The sequence below is a fragment of the Gracilinanus agilis genome, chromosome 1 (genome assembly GCF_016433145.1).
Source record: "Gracilinanus agilis isolate LMUSP501 chromosome 1, AgileGrace, whole genome shotgun sequence".
NCBI classification, from domain to species: domain Eukaryota; kingdom Metazoa; phylum Chordata; class Mammalia; order Didelphimorphia; family Didelphidae; genus Gracilinanus; species Gracilinanus agilis.
This window is the reverse complement of record NC_058130.1, coordinates 321,635,731-321,662,545: the sequence shown is the minus strand read 5'-3', so window position 1 is coordinate 321,662,545 and position 26,815 is coordinate 321,635,731. Positions and strand designations below refer to the sequence as shown.

The window sequence follows — 26,815 nt, the reverse complement described above, 5'->3', positions numbered from 1 at the left end:
GTGGAAAACTGATGAAATATGTATACTGTACTTCCATTGTTTCGGTCCTCATTCAAATGCAAAAAAATTTTTTTTCATTAAAGTCAACAATAATGGTTTTTATGTGAAAGTCTATAAGCAGTACCATAGTAATGCAGTATATCAAATTTTGACCAGCAGATGGTGCTCTGACCACTTCATTCTTTCCAACTACGGTTAAAACAAACTTCTTTCAAACTAGGAAGCAAAGCAGTTAACATTTATCATTAACTCCTTTACTTCAAGAAGGTTTAAGGTCCACATAAGCCTAATGACTACAAGAAAGATAATTACTAGGGAAAAAACCCCACATCATAAAAAGGATAAAATACCTAACCAGAGAGTTTTAGGTCCCTTTTGCATGCTCCAAAACAGACACACTGTTTAAAACTTGGCACTACCCAGAGAGAGGTTAAAGCTGAAAAATACAATGACCCAATGTTCTTTTCACCCCTGATAGATACTGGAAATTATAAATATTTAAAAATTTAGCAATATCGACCCTTTGTGGTAATCTCTAACATTTCTCCATTTCACCACAGGCACCAACTCCATCTAAAAATAACAATCAGTTTCTTTGCATGATTAAATTTAAGGGAGCACTATCACCACTTACCAAAAGCAGATCGACATCCTCAGACTGAGAGCGTAGGAAAGGAGTATTAATAATTAGTGCAAGTAAATATTTATCATTGGGCAAATTCCTTTCAACATAATGAAAAGCAACTTCTGATAGGCACAACAGTTTAAACAGTTTTTGAATCCGGTCTATAAAAATAACTCCTTACAAAAGCATTCTTTGTTTCCTCTAATGAGATGTTTGTCTCAAATGTGAAGACAATCTCCCCCGTTTTCAGCACAGGTCATTGTTCCAGCATTCATTTTTCCACCACTACAGAAAAGATGACACTACCAAGACTCGCTGGTTCACCCAGTGAGGCTGGAGAGTGGCACCTGGTTACTAGAGCCATGGCCATTCATAGATAGAATGCCCTGGAAAGTATCTCAGTTTTAAGAGCCCAGGAATAAATCATTGATAGAGACAGCTTGTCACTGCTTCAGTCTTGCTGGGGTATAGCCCTGTAGGAGACCATATTTATTAATTCCAGTTATTTCAAAAGGGGCCACTCCATTTAATGTGATTTGGAGGGCGAGGAAGTGAATTTCAAAATTAATCTGTACTGTGTCATAATATGTTAATCAGCTCACAATACAGTTTTTGCCCTGATCTGTCACCGAACAGGAAAAAGAAATGTGTTCATAGCACGAACTAAATCTGTTTACAGAATTCTTTTAAAAAACCGGGTGTATTTCTAATGTTTTCTACTCTTATGATAAGTTAATCTGAAGAACATTGCTGTGAGGTCTTTTATTGTCAAATCTAGTACCCGCTATAATATCCTGGAGGTTGTCATGTATAAGCAGAAGTCAGAAAAGTACACAGGCCCTGGGATGCTTTATGTATTATTTTATTTCTTCTCAGAAATAACCATTATTCTTCAATCACTGTAAAACATGACCCTTATAATCAGAGGGAATGAGATTTAAAAACAGTTTGTCTTTGGCTATTATATTACTTGTATGGAATCTTAAACTGAGTTTAAGCAAAGGTATATGAGACAGACCAACCATCCTTACTGAAATGAATCTAAGAAAAGAATATCCAACTAACAAGAACAAAACCTTTTTAGAAATTATAAAAATAATTTTATACTTTTAACATCTTGAAAATATTTATAACAAATATGGTTGGTTAAAAGGCCATGTATACCTTCATATTCTCTCATTGACTGGATATATTACATAAATATATAAATAGTGATGTAGAATGAATGCTTCTTTTATAATAGAAACTAGACACCCCACAGTGAGGATGTTGTCCATGTGCCCTGACACTAGCATTATCAATGGGCATTTCCTGAACACTTGTGTTTTGTTTTGCCTCTTTTTTCCCTACTTAAAAAGGTTAAAAAGAAAAAAAAGGAAACTAGATAACAGAAGCTGTAGCTGGACACCACTAAGTGTCCTAGAAGGGCCATTGTTTTATTTTTATGGTTGAAAATAAGGAATTGTTAAAAATGATTGAATATATTTTAAAGAATTCACTATAGGAAGCACAAGATTAAGAAGGTAACAAGAAAATGCATTATAATGCAATCTAGTATTACCACTGATGGCATTGCATTCTTGCTGCCTGGTGGAATAAGGACTCGGAGATCTGGTTTACGGTTGTTCATTCCCAGATTCATTGGCGGTGGAGACTTTGCTTGCATATTCTTATTCAAGTTTCCAGGTGAGACCAGCAAACCTGGTGAGTTTCGGGGGTTACCATACCCATTCCCTGTTTTAAAAAAAAAGATAAAAAAAAGAAACCCATGCTCAAATATATCTCCAAATATCATAATGTGCCTTTATTGAAAAGAAAAGAAAAACAATTTATCACAGTCTCAAAAATGTAAAGTTTCAAGAGTAGAAAAGCAATGCCATTACTGTGAGCAGTATTTAAAACTGTTTTTCAAAATGAATTCATACAATTTTTGAATAGACTCAAAGCAGAATTTTGCTAATGGTAGTTTTACTAAGCAGATTACTAAGATGAACTTGTGTCCTTATAACTTTTTTTCCTACTATTTAGAAAAGCCAGGAAGAAAGTCAGACAGTCTTATGGTCTAAGAAAAGCATACAATTGTGCTGTGCTTTAATCGACTGGCACAACACAGGGGTCTGACTTTCCTTCTTTCCTTACTGACTCACTCTCTTTTCCTTCACTGCTGTTTTTTTTCCTTCTTAAATGAAACAAGGGTATAAGAGCAAGACTGTAATTTCTAGGATGTGCAGGAGGAGGAGAAGCTTCAGGAAGATTCTTAAATCTTTTTGTCATTCAGTCTCCCTTTTATTTGAGCAAATTCTCCCTACAGTTGTTCTTCAATCCCTCTTGCCCTTTTCGGTATGTTCTAATAATAACTCCAATGGGCTGGTTCTTTTGACTGGGCTCCCATAGAACTTCAGAGGGCAGCAGCACTTCTGCCCAGTAGCTGCAGTGAGCTGAGGCTGCCATAAAATGCTGATTCATCACAGTAAGGGAGCAGCCACCTCACAAGGCAGTAGGGGAGTTCTGAAATCTTAGATGTTTAGCCTGAGCTGAGCAGGGGTAAAAAATGGATGTTTGAAGGTTTCTGCTATCTTGTTTTTCAAAATACATGAAGAAAAGTTACCACCTTAACTTCCTACTCAACGACATGTATGGCCCCAGAGAATACCATCTGGGATGCAATCTAAGCCAGAATGAGAACAAATTCTGAAACCAGATTCTTCGTTTCCACTGTGATTAATGCAGGAACAGATAAACCCATGCTATTATTATAGAATCTCTGAGTTGGGAGGGATCACACGGAAGACCACCAAGGACAGTGAGTTTGTGAGAAGGAATATTTACTACAGCATCCATAGAAGTGATCATTCAGCCTCGAGTTGGAAGAAACTCACTCCCGACCGGAGATAAAACACTACTTTTAGATAGCTCCCCACCACATCAATTTCCTGATATTGAACTGAAATCTAACTTTAGTAGCTCCCTATTACTTCCAGGATGAAATAGAAAATCCTTTATTTGGCTTTGAAAGCCCTTCACAACTTAATTATTTCCCATCTTTCCACTTTTCTTACATTTTAACACCCCTCCACAGACTAGCCTCTTTGTTATTTCTCCCACAAGACACTCACTCCTCCTCTAGACTCCAGGTATTTTCACCAACTGTGAATTCCAGTTCCTGGAATGTTCTTCCTCCCTCATGTCCACTTCCAATTTCCCTTTCTTCCTTCAAGTCTCACCTCCAATTCCTCTTTCTGCCTTTCCCATTTCCTTTTGGGCTCTAGCACCAATTTATCCTGTATATGTCTTGTGTGTACCTATTTTCATGTTTCATGTTTGTTAATCCCATTAGAATAGAATTTCCTTGAAGGCAAGGACTAATTTTTCATTTTTCTGTGTCCCCAGAATTTAGGAGACTGACTGGAACATAGTGAATGTTTAATAAATTAATGCTTGTTGATTTGACTTGACTTTTTGCCAATTCTTCCTGGGCCTGCTGTCTCAGGCAAAAGCACAATAAGTCTAATTGGTCTTTCATATGACAAAGATTCAGATACTTAAAGATAATTATCACATTCTCTTCCCCTACTATGCTTCTCCCCTAGGTCATTATCCAGATAAATATATGTATTTCTTTCAAACAATCTTTACAGGGCATAGAGTCTAGTCCCCTTCCTGGTCATCCTCCTTTGAAAGCAATATGGTTTATTGACCTTCTTAAGCTGTAGTACTTAGAAATAAACTCTATATTCCCGGAATGGACTATGACAGAGTACAGCAGGACTATCACCTGTCTTTGTGGTGGAAAATATTCTTCTTTTAATGTAGTATAAGGTGGCATGAGTTTGAATGCCTTGTTATGATGCTGCCTTGTGCTAACTTTTCCTTCCAGCTTCTTGTTACATGCAAATCTAATATGGATTCCATCAATGCCTCCATCTATATCACTGACAAAACAGAAGAAGGCAGAGTTAAAGCTAAATGATGGTAACATTAGAAATCTCTCTAATTTAATAGTGATTAGTCACTGACCATTAGTCACCATTTCCTAGGTCTGGTTGTTTAAATGGTTTTGAATTCACCTAATTGCACTAGGTTCTAATCCACATCTCTCTGTCTTGTTCAAAATATACCTATAAGGTATTCTTAAGAAAATGAAATATGTCCAGCGTTTTTCTGAAATCTTGGTAAAGTCTGGGTCTCTATTCTACATTCTCCTAATATATCAAACTAATAAAGTGTCAGAAAAGGAAATGAGGTTAAACATACATGACTTCTTTATTTTCTCAATCCTTACCTTCTTTTAAGTGTCCATTCTAATACAGAAGAGTGGTAAGGGCTAGGCAACTGGGGTTAAATGACTTGCTCAGGGTCACATAGCTAGAAAGGGTCTAAGGCCAGATTTGAAGCCAGAGCTCCCAACTCCAGTCCTGGGGTTCTATCCACTGTATTACTTAGCTGTCCCTAGACATGACTTCTGGATGAATGCATGTTGGCTCATTGATTTTTTAGATTTGAAACAGATTTAGTTATCATTATTTAAAACTGTAATAAATAGATAAGAAAAATAGAAGGTTCTTCTATAGGAGCCCTGAAGGAGGCATTTTCATTATCATCATATCAATAATAGCATATGTTTATTGAATGCTTTCTGTGTGCATGGAAATTTGTGAAATCTTTTAAGTTAGAAAGACACGGTCCCTGCTCTCAAGGAGCTCAAGGTATAAAAAAGAAAAATAATACTATAAAGTTGGATACAAGGGATATAGATATACAAATTAATAGGAGGAAGAGATTATTATAAATTGAAATAATACAAAAAAACTTTTACAAGAGAGGTAGAAAAGAGGGAAAGGATACTGTTACAGGTAGGAGAAAGGGGTGAGTAAAGACGTTATTAGTAATGCCCATAGACAATTTCTATTAGAGACTGGTCTACGTATAATGGTTTGTTGGAGAAGGGGAAATAATGTTGGAGAGGCATAATCACAAGAGTCCAGGTTTAAGATGGAAGAGACCTTAGGAAATATCTATTTTACATATGACAAACTGAGACCCACAGAGAGACTCTTGCTCTTTCCATTTTACCATGTTATATTTGTGGCTAGTTCATAGAAGACCTTGAATTGCTATGGGATAGATTTGATGGTTGCTGAATCCCTTCCAATTCTAAATTCTGTGATGTTTTAAGTGTCAGGCTATATTATAAGTGTCAGGAATCTGGACTTAATTATTTTTTAAAATAAAATTTTGTTTTCAATTAACAAGCATTTGTTTCTCTTCTGCCCACCTCCTTCATTCCCCTACTCTTCCACTCCTCAAAAAAAAAGAAAAAAAATCCTTTTAATAAATATGCATGGTCTAACAAAAAAAATTCTGGACTTTGTTCTGTAGCTAATGGGAATGACTGAAGGTACAGAAGAAATAGTAATAGTTAAAAAGTATGATTACTCTGACAGTAGGCATTAAGATAAATTAGAAGAGAAAGAGAATAGAACTGAGGGTAATCAATTAGGAGAACACTGCTAGAGCAAGGGTACAAGGTCATATAGTCTTGGACCCTATAACAGTGGGAAAGACAAAGAAGAGTATATTTCTGTATGTCTTGAACTGGAAAATATTTGAAAGAGACTACAGAAAGCATGTTCAGTCTTTTCCCAATATTTGTTTACCTGTTTTATTTTATGCAAGATTAAATTGGCTGCATACCCACAAAAGAACATATCTACCACAAGATTAAATGGGTCATTTGCATTTTAAATTGGAATTCTTCAAGTTACTAGGGGGAAAAAACCCCAGTGAACAACTCCTAAACATAAACAAGCCCACTGAAACAAAACTTCCAGATGATTATTTTAGGTCTTTAAAGCTAGCCAGGAAATAACGAAAATGCCCAACATTTTTCTGTTCTTAACAATTCATAGGAGTTATGGAGAAAAACTATCTACATTTTTATTGTAACTATCTCACTGAGATCAATAAAAAACAAAATACATGTTTGTCTAAAAATGTGGGATGCAAGGTCATTCCTTAATAAAGTCTACAAAAATTCTACATTTGAAGTTTCTTAGTGAATAACAGTTGTGAATCTGATTGTTAAATTTTAATCGAATTTACTAAGGAAGATGTAAAATGAAATCCAAGATAAATTTTGCATTGTACATTCTTGTCAATTGAAATTCATACTGATACACTGAACATGTGTCACTCAGCTATTAAACCCCATGTGAAATCTGGTTAAAGTAAACAATCAAATGGAAAATTAGCTGGGTAATTTCAAAAGAATGAAAAAAAAGTCAGTTAAGTAGTGCAGTGAAGCTTGAATAGTTCAGAAGAAATGGAAGCCTAGGCTTGTTCTGTGCTGATACTGCTTTGGTTTGCATACAGGAGCTATTTTGCTAAAAGGAAGTAAAACCGCCTTGTGAAATGTGTTGTCCTATGATATGACAAGTACTGGCCCAGTGTGAGAAAATGGAAATGCTTCAGAGTGGCTATGCAATAAATTGTTCCCCCCCCCCAACTCTTTATATAGTAAACTTTTTGAGAAATTCCAGCAAAACTCCCATTTTCTTTGCCCAATTAAAAAACAAACAAACAAAAACCAACAACTTCAAATTTGGACAGCAGAAGATATAAAAAATGAGTATTTAAAAAATAAACTATTTTAGTTTTCTGTGGATAATATACAAAACTAAATGGTGTGTCTTCCATTATTTAGAACCATACCATTCTAAAACTTTGGTCACCTATTCTGATGCATTTACCTGCTGATGTAAAATATTTGGAGCAATGATGACACTTTTCGATTTATATTTTTAGAGCATAATGTTATTTTTAAGAACTACTACAATCTGCTTTTTACTAGTTGATTCCTGCTGTTTTTGGCATATTATGCCAGCTAGCATTTTGGAGCCATATAATAACCATTTCTGTTTCCAGCCACCAAATTGTTATTCTTTTGGCATAATATAGATTCAGGAATGCAAAGCTGTGGATCCTAAACCAGTGATATAGAAACCTATCATTTGAAAATCAATGATGAATACATGCGTGTGGTTTATAGCTAAGGAGAGCCTACATTTAAGCCAGCTCAAAAACCGCATCCTCCTCCTTACTCAGAAAGCTGTGGCCAGCTTTGAAGCAGTTGTCCCACCTTAAGGTAAATTCACCAAAGAAAATGGGCCCATTTACATTTCGAGACCCCAAACCCCACAAACCATCATAAACAAAAGGGTGTCCACACATGCACGCACACACACTCTCTCACACACACAGACATACAGCAAAAAGGCAAAAATCTTACCCTCAAAACCTTCTAATATACAGATTAAACCTTTTCTTCACCCTATACTTTAAAATTACCCTCCGCCTAGACCATTATCAATTTAGATGTGACTGCATTCAGAATGTCACATTCTGCTAACCACTTGAAAGGACAAAAATTATATAGCATGAATGAATGGATTTCCTGATTATAGATTATAAGAAAATGAAGACCAGATGAATTTTACAACCAGTTCATTTTAGAATTTCTTTTGATTAAAAATTATTTCTCCAAATAAAATAATTTAGGGAATGCCAATATAATTTATTCATAATAAAAATAAAAAGAAAGCTAGGCATTCAAGTTTCTAAAATAGTCACAATAAAATTTGTGCAAATTCATGGAACTTGAAATGTACAGCTCAGGAGAAAAATTATTTTTTTTCTGCAAAGTTAACTTGCAAATACTTGTTTCTTTTTTTTCCTTCTTTTTTTTTTTTAAAGTTGCTTCCTATTTTAAGAAGCTGTAAATTCAAAGAACATATTCCTGGCTAAGGATGTTATGAGGGGCACATTTGCTCCTTGTCTCACAGAGCTCAATTGAGCAGGGAGCTTCTTTCCAGCTCAAAGTTCTTAAACTGAAATTTAGACTTACTTGAAATGCCTGGCATTATTATTAGAGTTTTTTTTTTATTTGCTTCTTGTCTGTTCCACAGCCCTTGGTTACAAGTACAAGGATATAAAACCAGCAAACAAAAAGTATTTCTCTCCATCGTGGAGGCCAATAAGGCCATTTTCCCTTGGCCTCAATCTAAAAGGAGGCTTCCAATTGAGTAGCTAAGCAATCACCGTAAGAGTAAATGCTTCATATCAGTAATGGCAATGCATAAAAGCTGCGCATTTCCCCCCATTTAGTCAGCATATTTACGTAAAAAAAAGGCTAGAAAATCTTTTGGTAAATAAAAATTTCAATTTGTCCCTTTTTTGATGCCTGATTTTGTTTTCATGTATTTTCATTAAAAAAAAATAGGGGCCTCAAAAATGGAAGTTACTTTGATCTTTCTGAACTTTGGAGAGTCCCTGTCAGGGTTATCAGAGCTCTTCAAATTTTCCAAGAAAGAAAAGCTTTGGGATCATCTCTTACTTCATCCTCTGTATCATTCATCTCTTTAAACCCTTACCTTTGTCTTAGAATCGATACTATTGGTTCCAAGGCAGTAGAGAGGTAAAGGCTAGGCAATTGGAGTTAAGTGACTTGCTGAGGGTCACACAGCTAGGAAGGGTCTGAGGCTAGATCTGAGCCCAGGATCCACTATCTCTTCTCCTGGCCCTCCATCCATTGAGCCATCTAGCTGCCCTTGCATCTTTCTTTATAATCAATGATTATTACCAAGCTCAATTATTTTTCATCCAAAATATTTCCTGGATTTATTTTTCTCTCTAGATGAATCGCTGCCATTGTTCTTATTTCCTTATTCCTAGATTTTCATCTCAGTCTTCTATTTAATTTAGTAAATATATAATAAGCACCTATTCTGAGTAGAGCATTGTGCTCTGCATGGTCTCCCTGCCTCCAGCTTCTTCATTTCCCATTATTCTTCTACCTCTGCCAGGGGAATCAGATAAGTACTCCTGAGCCAAGCTTTTACTATGGTAGCTCATGCTTAAGAACTAACAATAGTTCATCTACTACCTGGGATCTGAATATTTACCCTCTACCATCTATCATGAACCAGTGGAACTAGAATACCTCTGCCTGAATTCCAAAGCCAACTATAATCTTTCCCTATCTGACCTGTCCTACTCCATGCTCCACTCTGGACTCTCTGGACTTTCTCTGTCATGTCACAGAAACCTCTTTAGCCTGGAATTTCACTCCACTCTTAGGTTTCTCACACTGGAAGTACATGTTACCCTTTTAGGCCCATCCTGTTTGGCCAGTTCCTCTTAGAATTTCCATTTAAAGCAAAAGTAGACCAGCCATGTCTTTGTTTCTTCTCAATTTTCCAAACATTTTCCATCACCCCCCATGTGCTTGTTCTCCCCCTTCCCCAGCTTCTTTTTATGTGTCACCTTTCCCAATCAGAATATAAGCTCTTTGAGGGTAGTAACTGTCTTTACAATTGTGTTTGTATTCCCAGATCTCAGCACAGTATCTGACATATATTAAGTGGTTAACAAATGCTTGTTGACCTGACATAATTGTCCAACTTCTTTTCTTGAAATAACTTTCTTCTATTGAAATCTTACCCATTCTTTAAGGATCATCTCAAATCTTATCTTCATTAAACCTTTAGTACTGGGGAGAAGTTGGAGGTCTTGATTTAAATCTAAAATCTGACTCTTAACTATGGGCAAATCACTTAACGTCCCTGGACTTCAGTCCCTTCATCTATAAAATAAGTTGTTCTCAAAAGTTCCTTCTAACTCTTGATCCTTGGATTCTATGAATTTCTCTCCTTTATATGAATTCCTATTGTACACAATTGTTATACAATTGTTTTTGGTAAATGAATTCAGAAGTAAGCTCCCTGAGAATAGGTGCCAATTCTAAAATTCCTTTTGCATCTTCTTTAGTACCCAGAACAACACAAAACACACAATAGGGACTTAATAGATTATTATCAAATTCTTTGGGCACATTTCTTTCTCATCCAGCATTTTTTTTGGTTTGCCAAACAAGTTTTTTTTTTTTTTTTTTTTTTAAGATTTCTCCCACAGATTAGGGTCAGGCTTATAGGAGATTCTTAATTCAAAAATATCTCTTGGCAGAAAGGATTCTGAATCACTTTTAGTGTGTCTGTGTTTCTTGGGATCACAGGCTCATAGATCTAAAGTTGGAAGTTACTTGAGATGCCATCCAGTCCAGCCCCTTCCTCTCAGAGACCAATAAACTATGGCCTTGGGAGTCTGAGTCAAGGTTATACAGGTAGAAAGCATCAGAGGGTTCTGAAGCCTAGGTCCTCTGACTCTGGAGGCAGAGCTCCTATTGTCCCATGATCTTTCCCACATGATTGGCATCATCTGGTCATAGGTTTTTGTCATATATGTCTTTATGCTCTCATAAAGAGGCTTGGATTTTGCAAATATTCCTGAGAGAAGCATATTTGGAATTTAATTTTTCTGGGTAAGTGGAAGTGCTTTTCATAAGCTTCTTTCTCCTAGGACAGGGGTTTTCAAACTAGAGTCTATGAACTTAAAAAAATAAAAATTGATAACTGCATTTCAATATTATTGCTTTCCATTGTCATCTAATGTATTTTATTTTATGCATTTAACATTATTCTGAGGAATGCACAGACTTCACCAGACTGACAAAGGAGTCCAAGAGATCCAAGAAAGCTAAGAACCCTTTTCCTAGGGAGAGCTATATGGCATGATGTGAATTGTGTACAGAATTTAAAATGGCAACTGTTACACTAAAACCAAGAGGTGAATTTTATACAGGAAAACAACAACCCTCCAGCATTTAATAATTTTAGGATTTAGGTATTTCTATTGTTGATATTTGTTCAGAATTTCTATTTCAGGTAATGAATATGTATGTGAGGCAAAATAGACTCCATGGTCCACCACTGAGACGAAATGGCTATTAGCTTTATAATGTTTTAAGATATGAAATCATGCAAATGCCCACCTACTCTATTTGTTTATGTAGAATTAATTGAAGATTCTTTTTCATGAGTTGCATCTGTTCATCATTTCACAGTACATTACCTTGGCTAACTACTAGTGGTAGAATTAAAGCCAAAGGGGAGACCCAAGATATTCACCAATGAAAAGGAAACATTTTTTAAAGTGAGATGGCATCTTATCATTTCATATTAACAGAGTTGATTGTTGGTATATGCTATGCCCACCTCAAGACAGATTTAATAACGGTTTTTGATAGCTGCCAATAGATGGAAGGTGAGTTACATGGCGTGGTGGAAAGAATACTGCATTTTGTGATCTAACTGCAGATCTATGGGACTGTACATAAAATCATTCAACCTCCTGAAGCTTCAATTTCTTCATCTATAAAATGGATGGCCTGGTCCAGAAGAAATACAACGACTTCCTAGATCTTAAATTATATAATTCAAGTTACCACTTATTTCATCTCTTTAGTAAATGTAGGAAATGAGTTTAGGCAGTGTTAACAAATGGTTATTCATGCTTGGAATCTGTTAGAGCAAGACCTTGCAACAGTAGTTCTCAGAATCAGAGAGAGGCTAAATTAAAAATTATTTTTCATTTCTTTGGAAGACTCCAACATGATCTGGATTTGAAGAATGCATAGTTTCCAATACCAGTCTGACCTCATTTTAGAAATGCTATTATTTCTATTCTATTATTTGCTTAATAGGCAAATGACAGAATGTGACATACAGGAAGGTCATATGTTTTTCTAAGACTAAAATGATTTAGAAAGTTGAACTAGATATTCATTTTACACTCATTAAAATTTTTATTAGGTTAATAAATGATGACTGATTACTAAGCACCTACTACGTAGCAGTCATGTGCCAGGACTCTGGAGATAAAGATAAAAACAAAATAATCCCCCATCCTTTTATATTCTACAAGGAGATAGGGTAGAAAAAAAGTTAAGTCAATGCAAACTTTAAATTTAAGATAAAATTTGAAAGGAAATCTTAAGTAATTTGGGGCATATGAACAGATTTGGTTAGGGAAGAGAGATTAAGAAAGGCTTCATGTTGGCACTTGAGTCCAGAGGAAGGTTAAGAATGTTAACAAGTAGAGGGAAATGGAGCATTGAAGGCTTAGAGGAGAGCTTGTTCATATGTTACATATGGTATGTATCAAACAGCTAAGTCCGACTGGAACTTAGCATATATGAAGGACAGTAAGGGGAAAACTGACCCCAAGTAATATAATAAACTGAGGTAATCTGGATATTTGGGCACCTCAGATTTAGTGTTTTCTTCAATTGCCCGCATAGTTCTTTGTTTAATGGGTTACAATCTGAATGTTTAGAGAGAACATCCACATGGATGAGATATTGAATATTTGAATACTTTCATGGTTTAAATAAGGTACTTTATTTTCATCTGAACAAGGAAAATAATTATGACTAGGAATCTGGCTTGAAGTAGACATCTTTGTGGATAGACAAAAATAAGGAAAACTGCTCTGGGAAAATCAGATCAACTGGAAGCCATAGAAAACCCTCATAAACAAGCCTGAGAATTTGGGATGGTTTCTCTGTTCTCCTGAATTGTACATGGAAATATGCAAATGACATTTCAGAAAAGTTGGACGCTGGAACAATTGTCTAATATTTGGAGAAGTTATTTAAAATGGCATGATTCTAAAGTTAGATTTCATCATAATTTTGTCAATAACCTTCTCCCCTATAATAGATTCAAAGGGTAAAGATGATTATCCATTTATTGTCAATTTAAAGTATCCGCTTTTACCAGAACCACTCTGCAGTCAGTACAGCTGAGCTTTGAGGAGTTTTATGGTATCCGCTCTCAGTGAGCAACAACCATTTCTAATCTATAGAGGTGTACATAATTTGTTCTGTTTAGTAATTTGTTAATGGCATCTGATTTTTGGGAATTTGGGAGCAAATTGCTCTAATGCAGGAAAGCATTATGTTTCTTATAGCTGAACATCTAATGGTATTGATTTGTTTGTTTTCACTTCAGCAAAATGTTTTCCTCTATTAAATTTTTATTTTTTTTATTAGAATAATTTTAAAACATTTACATCTCACTGACATTCATCTTGGGGTTTAGACAAAAATAATAGCACTATAATATGGAAATGCATTTTGTACACTTGTAATTTTGAAAGGAGAAGTCAGGTTGCCAGGGGGTGGGTAAAAGCCCAAGGTCTGCTTTGTATTTTATATCTAAAATTAAAATTAAAACTATTTTTTATATGACTGTTCCTCAATTATATAGTATGCCATAAACATGCTTATGCAAGATATCACAATGTTGGAAAAGACAATCTTATTTTGAATTTATCAGGAGAAAAAATATTGTGAAAATGAAGTCTATATTCTTATATTCATATCAGTCATCCTGACTGCCTGAAAACCTTTTTAAAGCTCCAGGCAATATATCCACTTCTTCAGCTGTTCTGAATCACTAATGTTTTTTTGAAAAAATTAGATCTTTTTCATGAAAGAGCATTAGGGGAAAAGACAACCATGAAACAGGTAGGGTCAAAAATATAGAAATTCTGGATTTCTTTTTAGATGTTAACTGACTTTTATTTGAAAAATTACATGGGCTCCCAATGCAAAAGGAGCAAGAAAGTGAGATTCAAGGTTCATGTGCAGCTAAAGTCTTCTGATTATAGATTCTTAACATAAAAAGGAGGTCTCCACCCTTTCTTTGTTTTCCCCATGGAAATGATAATGTATAAGGTTAGCCTACAAAGAAAACCCTTGCAAAACCTCAGTGACTGCTGTGGTCTATTCTCGGGAGAGGGGGGAGGGAACCCAAGACTATACCAAAGCCAAGAAACTATTCTTAGATATACCAGTTAGAGGGCAGCAGACAATCTAAAAAGATATTTCTGGACCTGCTTGACCATGTCATGCTGGAAGCTATGCTGGTGTCACATGAATTCTGTCTGGGACGCTTGTTTCTGAATATTTCCCAGTCTTGTTTTGTTTAGTGGTCTTTCATGAAATGAACAGTCTTCAGAGAAGGAACTCTACCCTAAACATACAACATACACTATCTCTACTGGATCCAAAATATGCGTGGCTTCCTTTTCTTCATTTTCTGACAGTACATTGCTTCTTTCAGAGTAGTGAAATGCATATCTGCCATAAAACCCAGGAAAGTCATTGTAATGCCTTTTTGTTGTTGCTGCTGCTGCTGTTGTTTTTGGTGGTGGTTGTTGTTCCATGATGTATTTTTAACCTGAATTGGAACTTTGCGTAGAAAGGATAAAATGGTGCAAACTAGTTTGTACCCAGTTTTGCTTAGCATTTTAGGCAATGGATACAACTATCACTAGTGGAGCATATTAATTTGTAGTTGCTGAGGCCAGCTAGTGAAGCCTATGAAATAGTAACTGAGAAGCCCTGTTAAAGAGATAGATTGCATATTACACTTGGTAGGGGTTCAGAGCTTTGATTTGTTAATGCTCCAATGCACTAATTTTGGATTTTTTGGCAAGAAGAATTTAAATGCGTGCCCTGATTTCTTTCTTTTCTTTTCCTACCCTGGAGCAGATACATAATGCTGCATTCCAAGATCGAGGAAACCTAAACTATATTCTTCAATATTCAAGAGTAAGCATGAAGTCCAGATGTTTTCTGATTTGTAATGCATCCATATATTTTCTATCTCTGAATAAAGATGCAGCTTGCAGCATAAAGACAAAATTGACAATGTGATGCTACCACAACATACATGTACACAAAATATAACTTGGAGCTATTGTTTTTGGCAGTAGATTACTGAAGGAATGTTTTAATTGCTTCATGAAGATGAAATTAAACATTTACTATCACTCAAAACTCCACTTAATGATGAATGATAGATTTTAAGATCTCCTTAATTGCTTATTATTTGTGATTTTGGGCCTCTCACCTTACTAGCAATGCAGGATGTTTTTCATTATTGACATGACCGCTTATTTCCTTAATCATTTTTACAAATAAAAATATTGAGACAGTGTAAATTGGAGTGAGGATGTGGCACAGATTAGAGAAATAATAATTGCTTGCCTTTTTAATATTTACACAACTGCCACAAATGTATGGGAAGTCTACAGAAATCAAAACAATATTTGTTGCAAATTGTTTTGAGTGGCAAGCAGAAGAAATAAGGATATAAAGACTGATAAAGCTTCTGTATTTACAGTGTTACCAACTAGCCACTCCCCACTTTAATAATTATCTATACCATGGAACAACATTATTTTGTAAAGTGCTTCTCATTCCAATGCATTCCAAAATCATATTTCAGAAACATTTTGCCAAGAGAATTGTGACATCTTTTTATATCATGACTCAAATTTTGTAGTTCTCGGTGTCGTTCAATTAATACAAATGATTAAGAAAAATTCCTTTACAATGGTCACATTCAAATATATACATATAGCCATCTTCATTATACATGAGGACTTGCTATCATTATTGTAAGTATCTCTTTAATTCAGCCACTGTGTGCTGGCATTCGCTCAGACAAATGATGAACACTGGCAAACTTGTCAAGATTTGCATATCTGACTGTACATTGTATGTTCTGACCCTGAGGCTAAGCCCCTCCAAAAAATGATGAGGAAGGCATATCTCAATAGTTCAGACATCCATTCTCCTTCCCTTGACCTTGTTACAAAATATCTTTCTCATACTCTTCCTCTTCTTCTGTCCCTAATTCCTTTCCTCAGTGACCCGAAGCATGTTAAGTAGTAAAATTTGTGTTCAGCAGGTAAGAATATGTATGGAATATATAATGTGACTGGCTTTATACAGTTAACAATAGTGAGCTGCAAATATATTTTATCATCTTCCTTGACTTATATGAAAATCTAAAATAAATTATTTAAACATTTGCAAAACTACATGATGACCAAAAAACTATCCCCCCCTTTTTTCTTAGCAAATTAGTGCATGCATGCATGTGTGTGTGTTTGTGTGTGTGTGTGTGTGTGTGTGTGTGTGTGTGTGTGTGTGTGTGTTTAAAAAATTCCCAGGAAGAATGCACTAGGGTTCTACATGTAAGTTTTTATTCAACTTTACAAAAATCAGTTTGTTAGTTCTCTTTCCTCAGCTGGTGTTAGTGTTAAATATTTATACTCATTTTATTTCAGGGGGAATATTAGGTTGAGAAAAAATGGGAGGAAGATTGAGTTTTGTTTAATTAATATAACTAAATTGTGGCAATACCAAATGAATCCAATCTCCTAACTATTAATAGGCTGGTACCAAAACATCTGGATGAAAAATGAAAAAAAAACTCAGTCATCTGGATGTTTTTTTCCATGCAAGGCTAAGTATCTGGATGTTTAACATCTTATAGACAAAACATCCAGATGATTAATTGAATTTTTTGCTTTTATCCTCCTCTGCTCCCCAAGCTTTTGACACCATATAGACATAGATTTCATTTCCCTTAATTTGAAGTTTCTAATGATCTTCTAGCATTCATTTCTGAATATAAAATATACCATCTCTTTAGATATTCTTGGGTTTCAAATTCTAACTTAATAGCCTGTGAGACTATTAGTAAAAAGTAAGTAATTGGAAAGAGTGAGAAGAGCTTCATTACATCAGCAAATTACATCGCTGGAAGAGAACTGAAAGGCCCATGTAAGATAGTCCTTCATATGGAGAGTTTGATTTCCAGAAGAAGAGAGTTTGCCATAATGCACAAACTCATGCTGGTTATAATATTTAAAATGCCTTTCTTTTAATATTTGCCCAAAGGTAAATGATATAATGCTGAAATGAAAAATTAGGAAATAGAGAAACACACAAAAAGAGGTGTACTGATAGTTGACAGAAATATGTTGATTGTATGAATTTTGAAACAATAAAAAACACAGCAGTCAATTAGAGCAATTGAAGCCCAATTTTACCACTAACCACATTCATATTAAGTAAATGCACTGGAATGGAGAATCACATTCTTGAAATTATTTGGTCAAGCATATTAAGAAAAAATTATAAGGAACTTTGGAAGTCATTGTTTAGGGTGAAAACAGAACATGCATAACATGAATTTATATAAACATCTATGTTATTAGAGTCTTAAAAAACTTTCTAGCAAGTGAGAATTTGCAATACTCATCAGTCTTTTAAATGCATGTACTTTCCTTAAAAATGGAAACTCCTTATATCTCTAAGTGAACATGTAACATATTATTTATCATTTACTTTGGCATCAAATGTAGAAAGAACAGTGACTTCACAATAGAATAACCTGGCCCTTTGAGTTATTGATCTTCCCACTCTCTGCTCCCCAATATCCCAAATAGAAATCTCTGGAGAAAGGTGCTATACTTATAATTTGAGAGCTATCATAAATGGGATGTGAATGCTAACTTTGCTGGTAGCAGCCACATATCATATGTTGTAGGGGTATCCAGAAAGATGACAAAATAATTTTTTCCCTGACAATCCTGAGATAACCTTGGCTTTAGTTAAAAATATCACTCATATTTAATTGCACAGGATAATAATAATAAGAAAAAGCAAGCAGTCTTCCTGGGTGTTATTTATGTCTTGGGTTGGCTCCCAAGGTAAAATTGTAGATGACTTCAGGGTTATTGCTGAGAATAATCCAAGCTAACAAAGTAACAGATTCAACTACTGATCTAAATGACTTCTTTTTTTCAGTTTTCATTTTCCACCAAAGACCTTTGTGGAAGCAATATACACACACAATTATGTCCTGGTATTAGCAATTAGAAGTCATTTTCTCATTTAGATGTGACAAAATTATAGCTAATTTTTTTTCTTGAGCATTTTAATCTAAATTTGTACAATTTTGGAGTGTAACAAATATATAACATTTTTTATCCTTACATGTGATTAAAAGTACATGACTCTAGTAGGCTAATCCCATGACCAGTTGACCAACTCTTATGATTTCCTATTGAGGGCTCTATAGGTGCTTCTGTGTATTATTTAAAAAGGAGATAAAGACAGACAATATTTATATTTATCTTTAAAAGCAAAGGCTTACTAAAACAGTGTCATGATTTTAAGGCAAACTGAGCTTCAAGAAATCTGTGTTTTGCACTCAAATCTGGCGTTATTAGTTATATGGCCTTAAGCAAATAAAATAATAATAAAATTATATTTTAGCTGTAATAATTTTATTATTTTTTGCAAATTAATAATGTGATTAAAGGCAAGTTCCTTAACTTCTCAGTGATCAAGGCAACTCTATGAGTGTTGCAAAGGGCATGCCAACCTGTTCTGTTTGAGAGAATTTCCTCATTTGAGGTTCTCTATAAAGTTGATATTTATATATTTCTTTATACTTTACAAGGATAAATCAGTAGTACAACTATCCCCAATTCATGGTTGAGGAAATTAAGGTTCTGAAGACTTAAATGATTTGCTAGGAAGAAATTTCCTTTACGACAATGTTTCTGCCCTGCAGGTGATTATCTCCTTGGATTTGATGAACTCTAAAGTCCTTTTTGGGAAGGCAGGAAGCACAGAAGATGGAGAGATCTAGTCCCTGAGACAGGAAGACTCATCTTTCTGAGTTCAAATCCTGCCTCAGGCATTTACTAGCTGTGAGACCCTGGGCAAGTCACTTAACCCTATTTACTTCAATTTCCTCATCTGTAAAATGAGCTGGAGAAGGAAATGGCAGACAACTCTCGTATCTCTGCCAAGAAAATCCCATATGCGGCAATGAAGAGTCAGACATAATTCAACAACAACAACAAAATTACTTCTTAAGCTCCTTGAAGGGTCAGGAATGTCTTCCTCTTTCTTAATTGTATCTCAGAACTTAACATGGTGCCTAGCACATAGTAGATACTAAATAAATGTGTATTAGATTGGAATGAGGAGTTTTGCAATGGAGTAGCAGTTGAAGTGGCATAGTTGGAACTAAAACCTAGAATTCAATTTTTTCCCTTCTGTATTATCCTTCTTGCTGTTAAGTGGCTATTTAATATGATATTGATTAAACATTTAAGAAATGACAGTACCAGTACCCAAATGCATAAAATGGCTAGAAAACATTAAATAAAACAATGGATTTTTCTTTTCTATAAATTATTTTCTTTTCTATACTATTATATTACATTTATAAAATAAATGTAATGTAAGCAATTAACATTTAGATATTAGATTAACATATAGATATTAGATTATCAAATATTACATTTCTTGCCTTAGTGTCAAATTATTTTGGATTATAAAATACTCTTAAGTTCTCTCTATAGGATCATTACTCATTTTTGTTACAATCACGGATCTGGAAATCACTTAGAACACTAGTTATTTTAATCTTTAATTTAATAAAATTCACCTTTCTCATTTCTACCAACTGCTATGCAACTTTGTTAAAATGCAAGCAAACAGAGCTACATTAAAAAAATCAGTAGGCATTCCTTCTTAATTTGTAACCCTACTCTGGTGATAGCAATTGTTTCTATAGAATTGAGTCATTAAGGGAGCTGTCCAGAGCTAGAGCTTTTAATTATCAAGTATTACAAAAAATTAGCACTTTGTAGATTTAATTTTGCAGACAAACTATGAGAAACTAATTAAAGAATCTGCTACTTCTCAGTGTGGTTGTTGAGACAGGAGGAGTAAGTCATCCATAGCATCAGTGTGTCACTTAACTAGAACTGGAAGGGAACTCAGAAGTGATTTAGTCCAACCATGTCTTTTTACAGCTGAAGACACTCGAGTCCTGGGAGATAGTGACTTCTACATGATATATAGTTAAGTGCCAGAGGTGGAATTTGCACTCGGCACTTGGACACTTGGATTCTCAAACTAGTACTTTAGATGAATAATTATTAACTGAATCTCCTAAATACAATTACTAACTATAAGTTCTCAGCACATTTTTAGTTACATCAAACATATCATGAAAATAAATAGTTCTTTCAACAATATAACATAATTTTTCAAAAGGCAGTGGCAATCAAATTTAGGGATTACTTTTGATAAAATGTTGAGGTTTTCAACTCAGAACTTTAGCAGTATTAGGAAAATGTGTGCAACTTTGTGTGACTGACATGGCACATGCTCTTCTCACCTGACCATGGGCAAGTCATATGATTTCTGTGAGACTTCATCTATAAAATGGGGATAATACTCTTAGTTCCTACCTTATAGGATTCATGAGGCTCAAATGAAGTTATGAATGTAAAGTACTTTCCAAATTTTATATCACTATATAAATGTACAGTACCTGGCACATAGCAGGTAATAGGTGCTTAATAAATGTTTATTGATTGAAATTGATCAAAATGATTGAATGAATGTTTGTTGTTATTATTACCCTGAGATCTATACTCATCCTTTTTTCTTTTTAGTTTTGGGAAATCAAAATAGTTTCTAAGTATCTAATCACAATTTAAATAAAGCAATTTTTCTTCATCTATAGTCTAGGAAGTTCCCAGTTATCCTAATTGTTTGACTGTATAAATCATTCTACATTAAGTGAGAGTAGTTGGGCTCCAGTGGATGGAGACTTGGCCTTGGGAGACAGGAAATCCTTGGAATATGGTATACCTCTGATGCACACTGCCTCTGTGAATCAAGGTAAATTGCTTGAGCTCTCAGAGGTATAGACAATTTTCTAACACTATAAAATGTAAAAAAGTATCTGTCTGCATTGAGAGAGAAAGTATCATCATCAGGAGTTCTCTAATTCCACTGAAATCATAGGTCCACTCCAAATCTATGTTTATATCAGTTATATTAGTCCTTCACATCTGGACCAGAATGTTCTTTGATCAGTATGCCAACTAACTCCTCTTGGAACCGTGAAACCTGACCAATAGTCACACAGAATCTTTTGTACTACATTTACATGGCTAAGCATGAACCAAAAGGATTGGTGAATCAATTCAGAAAGGGGCTGAAAATATAAATGTCAAATGCCAGTGAAATGAAAATTCCTGATTAGATGCTCTCTTCAGGATTTTATCTCTTCTTATGTCAGATTCTATCGGTGATCAAATGTTTGGAACACCCATCTATTCGTGACCTCTAAGTCAAAAGAATCTAAGTAAAAACTAGATCTACAATTAAAATTAGAATTCCTTTGGTGTAGCAGACAAAATGTCTGCTAAACTTTTTCCAAGTCATAGACTATATGATTCTATTGCATCTAGTCAGGAAAGCTTGAGTGAGAAGTTTGAGGTGAAGAATGGGATTCAGTGACTAGAAGAAGCAAAATCCATGCTACAATTTATGCTTCTCACAGGGTCAGATTTAGAACTAGAAGGCATTGAACCCGCTAGAACAAGGCATGAGGGGGTTTTCCAATCAAGTTGCACCAAAAAACAATTTCTTCTAAGTGGGTAATCATAGCTAGGAAAACAAGCCTAGTTCTATGTGGGCTTAAGGTACAGGGTGCCATCTTTATTCTCCTAATTATTGTTGCCCAAAATTGACACCAGATGACAGGGAAGTAGTGTGGTATAGTGGATCCCAGAAACAATGGATTCTTATCCCAGTTCCACCACTTTGTGACCTCAGGTAAGTCACTTCCCCTCTCTCTGGGAATAAGTTTCCTAATTTATAAAAGGAGAAGACTGAATTAGATGACCTGTATACTTCTTTCTACTTTTGATGTTCTGTGGGTTGCTTTTCAACTTGTAGACCTTTTGCTTTGGTATAATAGGGTGGTATTTAATTATGGTTGATGCACCTTCATATTTTGCTCTCCAACAACTTCACTATTCAGTGGAGATATATTAAGAGAAGGCTTCAGCAATGAAGGCTTATTTGATTTGTTGAAATCTCACCCTCCACTGTAGGGACTTGAAAACATACTGGGATGATTTATAATGTTCAAATAAAATTTTAAAATAGCCACCAAGTTAAAAAAAAATTTCAAACCAATTCTGCAGATGCCTATGCCATGATCTTAGAGTTCACATCTTTATTTCTGACCAGTTTTTTCAATGGCACTGCTCAGAATTCAGAAGATATCTCATTATTTTGCTGGAGTTTTCTCTTTCTGTAAACCTAGAGACATTCTGGCTGGCCTCTTTTCCCCTTGGTGCTATGTGACACTCTGAAATCAACAGAGATATATTCAGCCTAGACATATGATCCCATCTTGTATAAGAAGGAAGGGAGGAAGGCTCCGTTTATGGGCAGGACCTGATAGCTAAGCTGAAGCTTAAGTGGCATCTACAACAGGTGTTCCTAGGAATTATAACTCCTCCAAGTCCTGATTGAAAAAATTCCAAAGGAATGATAGCTGTACCACAACCCACTGGAAACTAGGAAATAAGTACCTTCCTCTTGCCAGAACCACCTTCTGTTGATCAAGATATATTTACTATATATATATATATATAAATGTATATATATATATAGTAAATATATCTTGATCAATTTACCAATAGCCATAAGGCTACTTTAATAAAAGATAGAATCTATTTCCCTAGAAATTTTTAATATTGAATAGAATTCATGAGTCTGTGTTATGGTCTTGCAGTGAGTGGCAAAACTAAACCTATGATTCATATAGAGTTAACATAAAATTGAGAGCATTTTCTGTTATTTGAGGACCTACTATATCTATTGGACTGGTACTGAATTGAAACTGACAAGGGAACAAGTTCTTAATTATCATGCCAATAGGGTAAATGTATAATCTTGAAACCTGGGCCTGATTTCTTAGGTCTCTTAGGCTCCTACTAGTTCTCTCTAACTTCAGATTTTGGTATACTTGAACTAAAAACATGAATTTTTAAAATAGATGAAGATTTTCTGGGTTTGTTGTGTCATTGGTACAAGGTTTATTCAACAAAATTTGATCAAACACACAAAGTCCTGCTATTCTAGGTTACTAGATAATTTGAGAAAATGGGTAATTTTGCTTCTGATTCGAATTTATTTACCTGGTTAAAATTAAAAAGAAAACTTTTGGTTCACTTAAGAGAGGAGATAATATGGACATGGTGTTCAACAAATAAGTGAAATTCTTGTTATGGGTTCATGATTTGGATGCAATGGTCAGCTAGTGAAGGACAGAGAAAAACTAAAGTCAGATGGGAGAAATACCACTCTAGAATGGATAGAGTTAAACAAATGTTTTGAGTGCATTTTTTTCAGGGGTGTAAAGGCTAAAACCCCAAATCTATCCCTTTTTCTTATGACCAGCTGTTTATTACATCTGACCCTGGCAGAATATTTTAACTAGATCATCCATGAATATTTTAATAAACTTGAATCCTTTTCTGACATTTCAAACATAACCTCATGTCATTCATGCACACTCTCTGCAATTTAAAACGTACAGCATAGTCTCAGCTGCAGAAAAATTGCCATGGTTACTTCCTATACCAACGGTGAACTGCAGTTGGCATTTCAAAGTACTGTATCTTCTTGCCTTTGCATCAAAAATGACATCAATATCTTAATAATCATAATATTATGAATTAATTCTGAACCTTGATGGAATGTGCTACTGAGAACATTGGTCACAGTATAAAGGACTCAGATGTGTAGAAACAAAACTAAAGTCCACCTCCCCCACCTCCACGTTTCTTATTTATTAGCTATGCTCATTTTAATGACAACTATGGTTTTATTTTATAAATTATGTTATTATGTATGATGCACATACATGAGATGATGTTTTCTCTTCTTTTAGGCCTGAGGAATCTCTTTGGGAGCAGAGTATTCAAGTATTCCATGACTAAAGTATTCAGTACTATAAATGATATGCCTTAATAATAGCACCCTTACAATGATGCCTAGAATTTAACCTTATATTGCAAATGCCCAGGTCTATTGCTTATATATTGCATACTTTTGGAAGTTTCATTAAATAAGGTATTATTCAATAAAATATATATATTAATAAGGCATCATTTAATAAGCAATTGCCTCAGAACACTATTTATCTGAGAGATAGTTGGGAGGGCAGGCTTTGTCTTTTATCTTCACAAACCCCACCATTTTACCTTGTGAATTATGCCACCGTAAACCCTTCATAACAAGAATATCCAACCCTGCCAAAAAATAGGTTGGGATATACAAAATTGTCTCCATTACCTGCACTGGTGCCTGCACCGGTTGTGAGGTCCCCGCCCATCAGACCACCTATGGATTAAGAGGAAATTATTAGAACAGGAATGGTTTAAAAAATCTACAAAGGCTTTATCCTCAGCATCATGAACACCCCATCCCCAAATAATAATGAAACTGTAGAGCACCCCAAGTCATACAACAGTTGACATATTTGTTTCTTCATGACACATTGTGCTTAAACATTAAAAATACATTCTATGCTGACATTGTGCCAAGATCATTTTTTTTCTTACTACTGACATTGTCCAAGAAAATTTACACAAAAATCATATCTGGGTAGTCTGAGTATTTTTATTTTTATTTTTTGCCAAGATAATTACTTTAAGACAATCATCTTAGAAAAACCAAAGGCAATTAAATAGTTTGGTGAGGCAGGCATCAATCAATGTTTATCATGGTACATTTGGTGTTGGATCCTTTACACAATTAATGTTCCTAAACATTCCTAAAACTAAAGGCACCTTAATTTATCAACTACCCATGCAAACTGATTGACTACTCATTATTTATCCTTTCACAGGCATCTCTAAAGCAGCAGCAACAAGAAGATGAATTTTCTTGGTTAAAGTTTTGCTAAATTGTTTTTTTCTCTAAGGCAGATACTATGGGAAAGACTACTTATTGGGAAGTGATTATTGTGCCATAATCATATAACCCCCTCCATCCCAAATAAAGCCTGTGAAGCAAGTATAAGAAATTTTTAAAAAGTTTTTGTCTATTTTTAAATTAATAATTTATAGACATGATTCTTAATGTTGTATTTGCTCTGTTATAGCTGATTTTAAAATATATGGGCAAAATTTATTTTCAGAGTAAAGTTTAGTTTGAAAGAATTAAAGTAAAGCCCTCAACAGGCATTCTGACCTCAATACCAGGAAGACCAAAATTCACATCATGCTTGTATGACCCTGGGCAATCTTTAGCATCTCAGTGTCCAGGTAACTCTGGAAGACTGGAAATTGCCAAGAAGATACCAAATTGTAACAATAAAGGTGGTTCCTTTAAACTGATGAAATCACAGGTCCAGTGTCTATTCTACCATATTTGTTTACAATTTTCAAAGGAAAAAATATGGAACGGATAATAATAATAATTCTCTTTTTTGTTTACAATTTGCTTTCCTCAAAAGTCTGTGATGTATATATAGGGTAAGAATTATTGTAATTATTTTATAAATGGATAAACTGAGATGCATAATAGTCATACAACATCAAATAAGTATGATGTGTGATGTTAACTTATGTCTGAAAACCAGCTTTCTGATGCTGATGCTTGTCATGTAATACTGCATTTCTGCTCTTATGATTATTGCATGGGTTAAGTAGTAGGATAATAGTTTTCATGGTCTCATTGTCTTCAGAATCGAGAGGGAACTTTGGAATTAGGTAGTCTAATTTCTTCATTCTGTAAATAAAGAGCTTAAGTAAGAAGACTAGCCTTGCTCAGGGGCCACAAATAAGAAGAGGTAGAGTGTGGACTCAGTCCAGATCTCTTTACTATAATTCTACTTTTCCCCCTCTTCTTTCAAAAAAAGTGGATATTTCTCTTTTTGAAAAGACAGGTTTACTTTCGTTCCTCAGGTAATAGTTGATAGCTCACTATCTGCTTCTTATTTTATTTTTTAAAATCAGAAGTCATTACATTTTAAGACAATCATATTAAAAACAATGCACTTTAAGATGTTTACATTTTAAGGTTAGTTTTAATTTCATCAAGTGTGAAATTCAATTAAATTTCTATGAACTGGAAATATGTACATATGGATTCATTTTAATGCATTTTAAAAAAAGAATTGAAAGTGTAGAAACTATCAACAGGTAGCAAGTATTTCTTTAGGCTTTATGGACTACCTATTTAAAATTTTTGAAAAAAAACTTTTAAAAATGTGAATAAAATGCTTAATTTCTTATAATGCAGATCCATGAGTCCAAGCAGATAGAAAAATGCTTTATACAAAGCTTTCTTTCAAAAGTTTCCAATATAAATACACAATAGATTTATGCTGCATAGAACTTAGAAATGGTTTAGTTTCTGATTTTTTCCTTAATAACTTGGGTAATGTTGGAATTGATGAGATGGCACCTTGTCTTAGTACAAAGTAAATAAAATATCATAACTCTTTTGCTAAAAGTAACCTCTTAAAATTATTTGTTGACATTCAATATTTGACATTACATACCTGTGTTACCTGCACTTGGAGGCCGATG

General features: G+C 34.5%; 1 protein-coding gene across 2 annotated transcripts in view; it reads right to left on the bottom strand.

Moving 5' to 3' along the window:
* MEF2C (myocyte enhancer factor 2C) overlaps positions 1-26,809 on the bottom strand; it is a 39,913-nt gene extending 13,104 nt beyond the window's left edge. For both annotated transcript variants that reach the window (XM_044662880.1, XM_044662888.1), the window contains exons 1-3: positions 26,788-26,809; positions 24,573-24,620; positions 2,187-2,359 (exon numbers count right to left, since the gene is read on the bottom strand). In XM_044662880.1, coding sequence (XP_044518815.1) covers positions 2,187-2,359; positions 24,573-24,612 — 213 coding nt within the window. In that variant the 5' untranslated portion in view covers positions 24,613-24,620; positions 26,788-26,809. The remainder of the gene's footprint in view (positions 1-2,186; positions 2,360-24,572; positions 24,621-26,787) is intronic.
* Positions 26,810-26,815: the final 6 nt, after the last annotated feature.